Source organism: Salvelinus namaycush, chromosome 31 (assembly GCF_016432855.1).
Source record: "Salvelinus namaycush isolate Seneca chromosome 31, SaNama_1.0, whole genome shotgun sequence".
Classification (NCBI taxonomy): domain Eukaryota; kingdom Metazoa; phylum Chordata; class Actinopteri; order Salmoniformes; family Salmonidae; genus Salvelinus; species Salvelinus namaycush.
Window position 1 is genome coordinate 39623633 of NC_052337.1, and position 12604 is coordinate 39636236.

Sequence of the window (12604 nt, forward strand, 5' to 3'; positions counted from 1 at the left end):
TTTCTGAGATACTGGATCTCGTACCACGCTCAAAGTTGCTTAGGTCACTCGTTTTGCCCATTCTAACGTTCAATCAAACAGTAACTGAATGCCTCGATGCATGTCTGCCTGCTTTATATAGCAAGCTACGGCCACTTATCAATTTTCGTGAACAGGGTGGTGTACCTAATAAACTTGCCGGTGAGTGTACTGTCCAAGGGTAAAGCATAATGTACCAAACAGTTCACACTACTTCAAAAACAAAAATACATTTATTTCAAATTCAATTCCAGATAAATGCTTTTAATTCTTTTCTGATGCATTTCGGAATATTCTAGAATCTTGTATACATACAGTGTATTCGGAAAGTATTCAGACCCCTTGACTTTTTCAACATTTTGTTACGTTACAGCTTTATTCTAAAATGTAATAAATTGTTTTTTTCCCTCATCAATCTACACACAATACCACAAAATGATAAAGTAAAAACTGTGTTTTAGAAATGTTTGCAAATAAATAAAAAATACAAAACTGAAATATGACATTTACATACAGTTGAAGTTAGAAGTTTACATACACCGTAGCCAAATGCATTTAAACTCAGTTTTTCACAATTCCTGACATTCAATCCTAGTAAAAATTCCCTGGTGTAGGTCAGTTAGGATCACTACTTTATTTTAAGAATGTGAAATGTCAGAATAATAGTAGAGAGAATGATTTATTTCAGCTTTTATTTCTTTCATCACATACCCAGTGGGTCAGAAGTTTACATACGCTCAATTAGTATTTGGTAGCATTGCCTTTAAATTGTTTAACTTGGGTCAAATGTTTCGGGTATCCTTCCACAAGCTTCCCACAATATGTTGGGTGAATTTTGGCCCATTCCTCCTGACAGAGCTGGTGTAAGTCAGGTTTGTAGGCCTCCTTGCTCGCACAAGCTTTTTCATTTCTGCCCACAAATGTTCTATAGGATTGAGGTCAGGGCTTTGTGATGGCCACTCCAATACCTTGACTTTGTTGTCCTTAAGCCATTTTGCCACAACTTTGGAAGTATGCTTGGGGTCATTGTCCATTTGGAAGACCCATTTGTGACCAAGCTTTAACTTCCTGACTGATGTCTTGAGATGTTGCTTCAATATATCCACATAAGTTCCATCATTATGATGCCATCTATTTTGCGAAGTGCACCAGTCCCTCCTGCACCAAAGCACCCCACAACATGATGCTGCAAGCCTCCCCCTTTTTCCTCCAAACATAACGATGGTCATTATGGCCAAACAGTTCAATTTTTCTTTTCATCAGTACGATCTTTGTCCCCATGTGCAGTTGCAAACCATAGTCTGGCTTTTTTATGGGGGTTTTGGAGCAGTGGCTTCTTCCTTGCTGAGCGGGTTATTTCAGGTTATGTCGATATAGGACTCGTTTTACTGTGGATATACAGTGGGGCAAAAATGTATTTAGTAAGCCACCAATTGTGCAAGTTCTCCCACTTAAAAAGATGAGAGAGGCCTGTAATTTTCATCATAGGTACACTTCAACTATGACAGACAAAATGAGAAAAAAATTCCAGAAAATCACATTGTAGGATTTTTAATGAATTTATTTGCAAATTATGGTGGAAAATAAGTATTTGGTCAATAACAAAAGTTTATCTCAATACTTTGTTATATACCCTTTTGTTGGCAATGACAGAGGTCAAACGTTTTCTGTAAGTCTTCACAAGGTTTTCACACACTGTTGCTGGTATTTTGGCCCATTCCTCCATGCAGATCTCCTCTAGAGCAGTGATGTTTTGGGGCTGTTGCTGGGCAACACAGACTTTCAACTCCCTCCAAAGATTTTCTATGGGGTTGAGATCTGGAGACTGGCTAGGCCACTCCAGGACCTTGAAATGCTTCTTACGAAGCCACTCCTTCGTTGCCCGGGCGGTGTGTTTGGGATCATTGTCATGCTGAAAGACCCAGCCACGTTTCATCTTCAATGCCCTTGCTGATGGAAGGAGGTTTTCACTCAAAATCTCACGATACATGGCCCCATTCATTCTTTCCTTTACACGGATCAGTCGTCCTGGTCCCTTTGCAAAACAACAGCCCCAAAGCATGATGTTTCCACCCCCATGCTTCACAGTAGGTATGGTGTTCTTTGGATGCAACTCAGCATTCTTTGTCCTCCAAACACGACGAGTTGAGTTTTTACCAAAAAGTTATATTTTGGTTTCATCTGACCATATGACATTCTCCCAATCTTCTTCTGGATCATCCAAATGCTCTCTAGCAAACTTCAGACGGGCCTGGACATGTACTGGCTTAAGCAGGGGGACACGTCTGGCACTGCAGGATTTGAGTCCCTGGCGGCGTAGTGTGTTACTGATGGTAGGCTTTGTTACTTTGGTCCCAGCTCTCTGCAGGTCATTCACTAGGTCCCCCCGTGTGGTTCTGGGATTTTTGCTCACCGTTCTTGTGATCATTTTGACCCCACGGGGTGAGATCTTGCGTGGAGCCCCAGATCGAGGGAGATTATCAGTGGTCTTGTATGTCTTCCATTTCCTAATAATTGCTCCCACAGTTGATTTCTTCAAACCAAGCTGCTTACCTATTGCAGATTCAGTCTTCCCAGCCTGGTGCAGGTCTACAATTTTGTTTCTGGTGTCCTTTGACAGCTCTTTGGTCTTGGCCATAGTGGAGTTTGGAGTGTGACTGTTTGAGGTTGTGGACAGGTGTCTTTTATACTGATAACAAGTTCAAACAGGTGCCATTAATACAGGTAACGAGTGGAGGACAGAGGAGCCTCTTAAAGAAGAAGTTACAGGTCTGTGAGAGCCAGAAATCTTGCTTGTTTGTAGGTGACCAAATACTTATTTTCCACCATAATTTGCAAATAAATTCATTAAAAATCCTACAATGTGATTTTCTGGATTTTTTTCCCTCATTTTGTCTGTCATAGTTGAAGTGTACCTATGATGAAAATTACAGGCCTCTCTCATCTTTTTAAGTGGGAGAACTTGCACAATTGGTGGCTGACTAAATACTTTTTTGCCCCACTGTACATACTTTTGTACCTGTTTCCCCCAGCATCTTCACAAGGTCCTTTGCTGTTGTTCTGGGGATGATTTGCACTTTTCACACCAAAGTACATTCATCTCTAGGAGACAGAACGCGTCTCCTTCCTGAGCGGTATGACGGTTGCATGGTCCCATGGTGTTTATACTTGCGTACTATTGTTTGTACAGATGAACGTGGTACCTTCAGGCATTTGGAAATTGCTCCCAAGGATGAACCAGACTTGTGGAGGTCTACAATTCTTTTTCTGAGGTCTTGGCATATTTTTTTTATTTTTTCCCATGTCAAGCAGAGGCACTGAGTTTAAAGGTAGGCCTTGAAATACATCCACAGGTACACCTCCAAGGGAAGCCATGATGTACTGTACAGTACCTTACTTAATCCTATACTGTGGTACTTTCTCTCCACGATCTTCTTCACTCGCTCCTCCTCTTTGAAAGGTGATGAAGCAGAAGCCCCGTCTCTTGTTGCTTTTGGTTTCCATGGGGAGCTCAATGGACTCCACCTGTTCACACAGACAACTCAGGAATAGAATAATCCATTGTTCAACAAGGTTTGAATGTTTTGGTCGACTTGTACACACAGGCCGCGAGAAAACAAAGAGTAAATATCAGCTCTTTCAGGTAATTGCTTTGGACTGATCTGATTCAATCGTTCAGAATGGCACCCAGGCGAGCACACTCTCTAAAGAACATCTGACCATGTCAAATGTAAGTCTACTGTAGCCTACCTCTCCAAAGCTACCAAAGTATTCCCTGATCTCCTCGGGGGTGTCTGGAGAAAGACCTCCTACAAAGACCATGTTTGGCTCCTTGTTCTTCATGGCCTTGGCCTTCTTAGGGTCGATCACCAAATTATAATAAAGAAACTGATTGGGCAGAAAAGATTCACATCCCATTGCTGCCATGCCATATTCACAACATATACAATCAGGAATACCTTATCAACGCTGTCAGCTGCTTTGAACAGGACAAAGCCAAACCCCCGAGACCGACCTGTCATGGGGTCAAGCTTCAGGGTGCAGTCTACCACCTCCCCAAACTTGAAGTAAGCCTTCAAATCCTTCTTTGTTGTGTCCCAGCTCAGACCAACACACATTTTCCTGCATTTAAAGATAGTGCAGATACAAACATGTTAAATTCTGAATACCAATTCCCAACACAAGGACTCTGGCTGTGTTCCAAGTCCCTTCCTCAATCTGCTTTCCTTTCACCCATCAGTGGGAAAGAAGGAAAGGAAGAAAGGAGTTGAAGCCATTACATGAGAGAGGGAACACAGCCAAAGTCTTGGATTAGGGTCAATGTTGTCATTAGAGCTATGATTATGATAATTAGCAAGAGCATCCTTGGATAACGCTGTACAGAAGCTTTTACAAGATGTAAAGGATTTTTTCAATTTGATTTATTAGGATGCTCATTAGCCAACACCAACGGTGACAGCTAGTCTCCCTAGGGTCCGGCATATAACGAAAAAGAGATTACAAACAACACTTGACAATTTACATACATTTAAAATATTAACATGTAGTGTGTGTGCATCTATCAGTTACACATACATGTCAGTACATACACACAAGTAGGTCACATGAGGGAGAGGCATCGTTCTTTGGGGTGTTGCTTTCTTTGTTTTTTGTAACCAGGTTTGCTGTTCACTTGCGCTATATAAGATGGGAGTTCCATGCACTCATGGCTCTATATAATACTGTACGTTCTTGAATTTGTTCTGGACCTGGGGACTATGAAAAGACCCCTGGTGGCATGTCTGGTGAGGCAAGTGTGTGTGTAAGTGATGTGTGTAAGTTGACTATGCAAACAATTTGGAATTTTCAACACATTGTTTCTATTCTCATTTATTATGTGGTGACGGATGTAACAAATAGCAATCTACACATTTAATTTCTCCATCCATTTCTCACATACACAACTCTACATTCAACAAGCACCATCGCCTGAGAGCTGATGGATGAGACAGCCACAATAGTTACCTGATCTACCCTAAGGTGAGTTTTAGCTAGCTAGGTACTGGCATTAAAAAAAAGTTATTCCTCATAGAAGTTACCCAACGATGGGAGGAAATGCCAAAATTATTCAACAAAATAGCTACTTGTCACTTATTCAACGCTGAGCTAACTAGCAATATAGGGAACATCAGTTATCCAACGTTAGCTAGCGGTCTCAGTCACCCCTCATCCTCTTCGTTTTTGCTGGCATCAATCTTTGATCCCTTGGATTCTCCTGACTGGCCGCTCTCTGCAGGCGTTGGTATCTATCTGCTCCTCGCTGCTAGCCTGTCCGTCCTCCTCAATTTTCTCCAATGTTGGATCTTCGCGGGTTTCAAGACCCTCCGACATGGTGTTGCACAAATAACTAGTTGATCAGCTGCTATCGATGATGCGTGCTAGCGAGTGTTTCTGTTTCGTCTGTCTGAATCGCTTTCGAATTGGAAATCGTTATATTTTTCCCCAGGTTAGTAACATTATCTTGCTAAAGACCAGACACAAAACAAATATTAGGCACCACGGATGACCAATCCTTCTGGTTTCGCTGACTATTACCGACGGTCCTACTTTATCTAGTATATTTTGCAAGATACCGGCAGTTGACAGCTTGCTTTCTTGCTAGCTACGTAAACATAAATGGCGTCATGTATAAAATGGTGGAACTAGCTTGAGGGAGGTGCTCATTTTTCTAGACCTCTTAAAACCAAATAGCACAAATGTAATTATATGCTTTGAAACGCACTGCGGTCATAACAGTTTGGATGACGGGGAGTTGTCATCCTACTGACAGGTTCCATGCACGGATGTCTATAAACTATGACATCCTAGAAAAATAAGGCAGTGTTTATTCTCATGATAAACTCAGTACAAAAATGTTGTGTGAATCAAAATATTATTTCATGTTTAATGATTATTGCACCTAGGCTGAAGTCGTACCTACAGGCTTAATGTTCAAATCAATGACTAGAGCAGCAGCTATGGTTTGGTGTTATGAAATGCAGAACAGAATATCAAGTACAAAGTCAAGCACATCTGTTTTGTACCCTCTTTAATAATACCTTTATCCAAAACACTGCAGAAAAATCCAAGTTTAAAACAGAAAACAGGCTAAGTTAAATCAACGTAATAAGAACACATTAAATCATGATGAAACCTAGACCTACAACCTCAGCACAGTACAAGATGAAGGGAAGTGGGGGGGACAAGAACCCCAAAAATGTCAACCTCGCTATTTACAAAGTCAGAAGCACTGCATGTCTTCATGACAGCTTCATCTCAGGAAGAGGATTCTGGTGTTTAAAACATGAGCTGATCTGAGGACAGGATAGGATTCATCCCCCAATGCTGCCACATGGGTACAGGGTCATTCTCCAGTCCACCAGCCAGCCCAGTCCGTCTGCAAACAAGGACACAACACAGTAGGTGTTACCAACTCTGGAGCTCTGTAGGGCACAGTGAACCTTGCACGTCCATGTTTCACTGTTTAACTTCTGCTTGTGCTGTCAACTTTAAACTATTAATAGTTTGTTTCTCTCCATTCCGTTTTAAAGATCATATGTAGAACTCGCAGCTTCACCAAGGTTCTGTAGCCTGTTCTGTAACAGCTCACCGGCCAGCAAAAGCTTCAGCTCCAATGAATTGGTGGCTCAATTTCACCATTAAGGAGCAAGCCCAAACATGACCATATCTAAACTATAAAAGGTAAAGACATTTGGTGGAAGTTTCAAATATTACATTTTGAGTCATCAGCTTTTTATGGCATCATAAAGCTGGTTTACATATGATCTTTAACACCTAAGTTAAAAAAAAAAGTTGTGTTTATCAAGTGAAGTTCTCTAAGGGCTATAAAGAAAAAGCAAGCATTGAGTTTAAGAAAGGGGTTCATTATAGAAAAGAAACAAAAACCACTGAAGCTCCAGAACTGAAACACAAGACCACTAAAATTAAGACAATACACAAATACAAGTCAAGGTACATTTTTACTGTTTCATATTAATATCCTGTAAAAAATCAATTTGACAAATCGTTAAAGCAAACACTTAAACTGAAAAAGAGATTAATTTGTCCTTTTTCTTATGTTTCTTTTTGTTTAAAATCGCTGGTTACAGGAAGTGTGAAGAGACCATACCGCAGGACAGCGTTTTCTTGTGCATGCCGTGCTCTCTGCCCGCTATGTGCGACGCCCAGAGATTGTCGTGGTCAGGCGACACACGGCCTGCAATGAAGTCCCCGCTGGCAGGTACAAACAAGGTACAACATCAGAGTTAGGAAAAGAAAAGGAAAACTTAGGATAGGTCCTTACTCTGTACCCTTAGCAGTACTTTACCTGTTAACAATGCTATCAAGTCTCTTTATGTTATGTCCTTATGAACACCTGTTAAAAAGCAAGGGGGAAAAGGACAATCTACAGAAAAACGCTTACGTTTTTTCTGGAGAGCTTAATAAAAAAGGCAAACCACTACAGAAGCATTTTTTCCATTAAAGATCTATAGACATGACTCTAGATTTATCTGTCAGAATGGGGGGGTGCATGGTAATAGAAACCACTTGCTTTCTCTCTTGATAGGTTTTAGAGTAATTGTTTAGTGTCTATTGATCTTTAAGTTGTTTTTTTAGGTCAGGCCTAATGTGAAGGTGAGAGTATGGTCTTACCAGAGGTCTAAGCAGGTCTTGTTGGATTAGATCAGCTCAGTAAGGCTGGTAGTTGTTCTGGTGGGTTGTGACCTCTCGAGAGGCCTTCCCATAGCTGCTCTGCTGGCCTATGGGGAAGGTCAAGGGTTAGAGGTCAGGAAGATTAAGGGTCACAGGAGAACTTCACAGAAACAAAACAGTTGTAGGAGGAAATCCTATCAAGGTGTTATCAATTGAAGTTCAGTTGATATGGGAGTTTAAGTTCACTTTCCTTTATGGGGTAAATGGCAGCAAGAAATCATACATAATCAGTAGGATGTAGTCTGTAGTGTTTGTGTACCTAATTGTTATTTTTTTTTCTTGGATTTTAAAATGGAATGTCATTGTATCAGTACTGAGATGCACAATCATGTGTCAAGATTGGGCAGCAGGTAGCATAGCGGGTCGAGCATTAGGCCAGTAACCAAAAGGTCAATACCATACTACTATAGCTGACCCTGTACATGTCACTGCGCCTATTTGGTGTATGTGACAAAACAATTAAAATGTACTAAAGAGACTCTGTACATTAAGGTGTGCTTTACTCTATATACCCAGGAATGTAACTACAAGTACTCTTAATTGTGTGTGCCATTCAAATGTAATCTTATAGAACTATATATGGGCTCAATGATCATTAATGTTGCAAGTGTTCCCTATAAAATAACAAAGTGCACTGCCTGGATATGGAGGACCCCTCACAAACATGCACCAGAGCAAAGAGACCCAAGGCAGGCAGCATTACAGACATCCGTTTTATTTTTTTTCCAGAGCTATTGAGTACATACAAGAAGACATTTTTCCACCTGTTGTCTTAGCTATAGGTACAAGAGTTGTTGCTGGGGGCTGAAAGGCACTGCTTGTTTCGATAGTTGCCATCAATAGTGTAGCTTACCATTGTAGTCGTCGTATCCCTGTCCATAACCATAACTATTATAGTTGTAGCCAGAGTAGTCATAGCCTGTGTAGCCATTGTATCCCTGGTTGTATCCGTTGCCATAGCTACCATAGTTCTGGCCGTAGTAGCCGTTGTAACCCTGGTTGTAGCTACTCTGACCTGCACAGAGACAATGGAAAGGTTTAGTGTGACAAGTCTGTATTGTAGTTTTCAAAGACACTTGTATGTCTTGATTTTCTTTTCAATATACTGCAATGCATGCCCTGTTCGGTCATCAGCACGGTCATTGTTGCATGTGTCAAATGCCACACAAGAAATTCCCTTGTGGAAGAATAAAGTTGATTGAATTTAAACGTATTCTTCTGATGTGCATTCTTCAGTGCCATAGGCTAGATGTAGCTGTACATACCTCCTCGTCCCCGGCCCCTGTATCCTTCGCCTCCACCGTAGCCCCCCCTCTCTCCTCTGTGTTGTTGCTGCTGTCTGTACACTTCTTTGGGTTGGGCCACTTTGATTTCACACTGCAGAGAAAACACACCATGAACCAAAACACTTCGAAAAACAGTGCTGACATTTTCTTGAAGTTATTTGAATGCAAACATAATTCTTCAAAATCACTGTCTAAACTAAGTTGGTTAAATAGTATAGAAAGAATAGCTTTGCCTATGAGCGCAAGCTGGGTAACAGGGTTCACTGTGAATAAGCGGACTCCAGCTACCTTTCCGCCCCCGACTTGGTGGTATCTGCACTCCAACAACTTCTGGACAGGGATCTCCTCACAGTAGGTCACGAAGCAGAAACCGCGTCGCTCATTGGTTTTGGTGTCCATGGGAAGCTCGACGCTGTCAATCTGGAAACAACACAAGAGTTTCTCTCAGTTAGCTGCTATGAAGACAGTAATCATAACATTCTGCAAATCTCCCAGTCTTTGTACCATGTGAAAAAGATAGTTGATCATACCATAGCATCAGCTCTAGCTCTATTGCACCAACACTCGCTCAGTGGACATACAACTTCTTAAAAGCATGGGTCTACCATATATAAAACATGAATATATTGGACAGTACAAGCATTCGCTCACATCTCCAAAAGCTCCAAAGTATTCCCTGATCTCCTCCTCCGGGGTGTCTGGGCTGAGGCCTCCGACAAACACCTTCTTGGGCGGCTCTTTCCCCTTCATGGCTTTGGCCCTCTTTGGGTCGATCAGCTTCCCGTCCAGCTTGTGCTCCTTCAGCTCCAAAACCTGCACACAGGACAAAGTGTCAGTGAAACAGGGTGTGCATGTGATTGTTCAAGTGAAGTGAGTGGATGCCAACTATGTTAGTCTTCAAACCTGTCTAGTTATTTCACATCTGTGCAGAATTAAGAAGACAAGACAAGTAGAGTCATCATGCCCTGTCCTGTGCTCACCCTGTCTACGCTCTCTGCGTCTTTGAAGAGGACAAAGCCGAAGCCCCGGGACCGGCCCGTCATCAGGTCTGTTTTGATGGTGCAGTCTAGAACCTCTCCAAACTTCGACAGGTAATCCATGAGGTCCGTTTTGCTGGTGTCCCAACTGAGCCCTCCGATGAACATCTTGCTGTGAATGGAGAATGAAGGAGACTAATACAGTCAACAACAGACAGTCATAACTACATCCTTACTGCTACTGACACTGATATTTGACTAAAATTATCTTTAAGTTACCTCCCTAACAAGCTGAGTCACTAACTATGACTCATATTTACATTAGGTCAAGCTTTGATAGATCACCTGCAAGCTGATTAGGCCTAAATGATTAAAACTGTCTAGAACGGTTAACTATAAAGGCAACAGCTTTGTCACTGTATCCTGAACAGTGAACTTCGTCACACTTCTGATTCTAGTCTCGTGGCCACTGAGTGTATGCTCAGGACAGGTTTATTATTGTATATGTCAGGATTCTAAACCAGCAGCAACTTAGTGTATGAGGAAAAAAAGTGCGGCAATAACCAACAAGACCATTAACACTAACGTTACACCAATGACAATCTGATAATAGAAATCAATGCTTTTCGAAAGTTATACATATCGCGGTGACAACTTGGTTAGTCAAGTTAACGTCGTCAGCCAACTTGCCCAGATATGACGCGCTGGTAAGATAGTTAACTATCAGTAGTTAACGTTAGCTAGCTATGCACGATCACAACAGGGACTAACGTTAGCTAGCTAGCAAACTTTGGCTTGTTACCACTCCAACTACTTGTCTCCAGCTGGCAAAATAACAGTAGCTAGTTACGCTTAAAAGTAAGTTAGCTACTGTAATGTTACTTAACTAACGTTAGCTGGTTAGTCGCTTACCCGTCATCCTGCTGGTTTTTGCTTGCGTTTATCTTGGAGCCCTCTGGAAACTCGTCTGTGCTGAAGTCAACTTGGCATTCGGTTTCCATTTTTTCACTTCAGGCGGTTGTCAGCTGTAAATATAAATGTGTATTTTGGCCTGATTGCTAGCTACTTTTTGGGACGAATTCAGTCGCGTTTGCTATGTAAAATGGCTGACATCTAGGGCGGCCAGGGTGGCGGGGAATGACGCAGATGATGTGGTTTGTTTGCGAGGGCTCATGCCTCGTTCAAATGCTAGTTGGAATTAGGAAACTCGGACATTTCCGACTTGGGGTTTCATTGAACGCGGCACGTGTATAACTACAACAAGTTGGCAAGTCGGAAATAGAGTTTCCTAGTTCCGACTATTACTTGAACGTGACATCAGTGTGTCATCACTAGTTACCACAGCCGCAAAGTCCTAATTATGACTAAACCCCGCCTATTTCCACAATGTACCTTCTTAAAACCTTATTTTAAACATAACCTTAACCACACTGCCAACATTAGGCCTAACCTTAAATAAAAAAAGCTATTTTTGGTGTTCATACATTTCTACGATATAGACAATGTTTGACTTTGTGGGTGTGGTAACTAGTCACTCACTCTTAAAACATTTTTTTTAAGAAAAGCATTGCAAGTTTGAATTTTGTAAAGTTAGTGTGGGAGAGGTGGGAAAATTATTGTTATTGATCAATAGTGACAACCTGGCATTGACAACTTAGATGGAAAGCTACTGAGGATGGTATCTGACTCCTATCTGTCATATCTTTAATATGAGCCTAGAGGAAAGTCTGTCCTAAGGCCTGGAGGGAAGCCAATGTCATTCTGCTACCCAAGAGTGGTAAAGAGGTACTAACAGCAGACCTATCAGCTTGCTGCCAGCTCTTAGCAAACTGTTGGAAAAAATTGTGTTCGACCAAATACAATGCTACTTCTCCGTAAACAAATTAACAACAGAGTTTCAGCATTCTTATGGAGAAGGGCACTCAACACATACTGCACTGACACAAATGACTGATGATTGGTTGAAAGAAATGCATAATAAGAAGATTGTGGGAGCTATACTGTTAGATTTCAGTGCAGCCTTTGATATTATTGACAATTTGTTGAGAAAACATGTGTTTTATGGCTTTTCAACCTCTGCCACATCGTGGATTCAGAACTATCTATCTAAAAGAACAGAGGGGTTTCTTTAATGGAAGCTTCTCTAATGTCAAACATGTAAAGTGTGGTGTACCAGTAGGCCCTCTACTCTTTTCTATTTTTACCAATGACATGCCACTGGCATTAAACAAAGCATGTGTGTCCATGTATGCTGATGATTCAACCATCAGCAACACCAGCTAATGACATCACTGAAACCCTTAAGAAAGAGTTGCGGTCTGTTTTGGAATGGGGGGCAAGTAATAAATGGATCATGCACATCTCTAAAACTAAGAGCAATGTATTTGGTACAAATTATTCCCTAAGTTCTAGACCTCAGTTGAATCTGGTGGTGAATGGTGTGGTTGTTGAACGAGTTGAGGAGTCTAAATTACTTTGTGTTACCTTAGATTGTAAACAGTCGTAGTCAAAACATATAGATTCAATGGTTGTAAAGGTGTGGAGAGATCTGTCCGTAATAAAGAGATGCTCTGCTTTTTTGACACCACACCC

The 12604-nt window shown here is 41.4% G+C and overlaps 1 protein-coding gene and 1 pseudogene across 2 annotated transcripts; both read right to left on the reverse strand.

Moving 5' to 3' along the window:
* Nucleotides 1-429: 429 nt before the first annotated feature.
* Nucleotides 430-5637, reverse strand: LOC120025614 (annotated as a pseudogene).
* Nucleotides 5638-6068: 431 nt separating this feature from the next.
* LOC120025922 (heterogeneous nuclear ribonucleoprotein D-like) lies at nucleotides 6069-11163 on the reverse strand. Of its 2 annotated transcripts, XR_005473047.1 has the most exons (9): nucleotides 10925-11163; nucleotides 10016-10184; nucleotides 9687-9848; nucleotides 9324-9455; nucleotides 9015-9126; nucleotides 8603-8764; nucleotides 7690-7796; nucleotides 7166-7269; nucleotides 6069-6433 (listed from the first exon to the last, which is right to left on the reverse strand). XR_005473047.1 is itself a non-coding variant. In XM_038970643.1 (8 exons), the coding sequence occupies exons 1-7, from the start codon at nucleotides 11011-11013 to the stop codon at nucleotides 7726-7728; spliced, it is 897 nt and encodes a 298-aa protein (XP_038826571.1). In that variant the 5' UTR covers nucleotides 11014-11163; the 3' UTR covers nucleotides 6069-6433; nucleotides 7690-7725. The 2 variants fall into 2 exon arrangements, 1 of the variants encoding a protein (XP_038826571.1); XM_038970643.1 differs by lacking the exon at nucleotides 7166-7269.
* Between the last annotated feature and the right edge of the window lie 1441 nt (nucleotides 11164-12604).

Excerpts from the sequence above, each read along its gene's own strand:
- LOC120025922 (XM_038970643.1), bottom strand. The coding sequence starts at position 11,013 with ATGGAAACCGAATGCCAAGTTGACTTCAGCACAGACGAGTTTCCAGAG. Across the intron at positions 9,849-10,015 it reads ACGCAGAGAGCGTAGACAGG|GTTTTGGAGCTGAAGGAGCA; the intron begins GTGAGCACAGGA and ends TCCTGTGTGCAG. Across the intron at positions 9,456-9,686 it reads ACTTTGGAGCTTTTGGAGAT|ATTGACAGCGTCGAGCTTCC; the intron begins GTGAGCGAATGC and ends TGTTGTTTCCAG.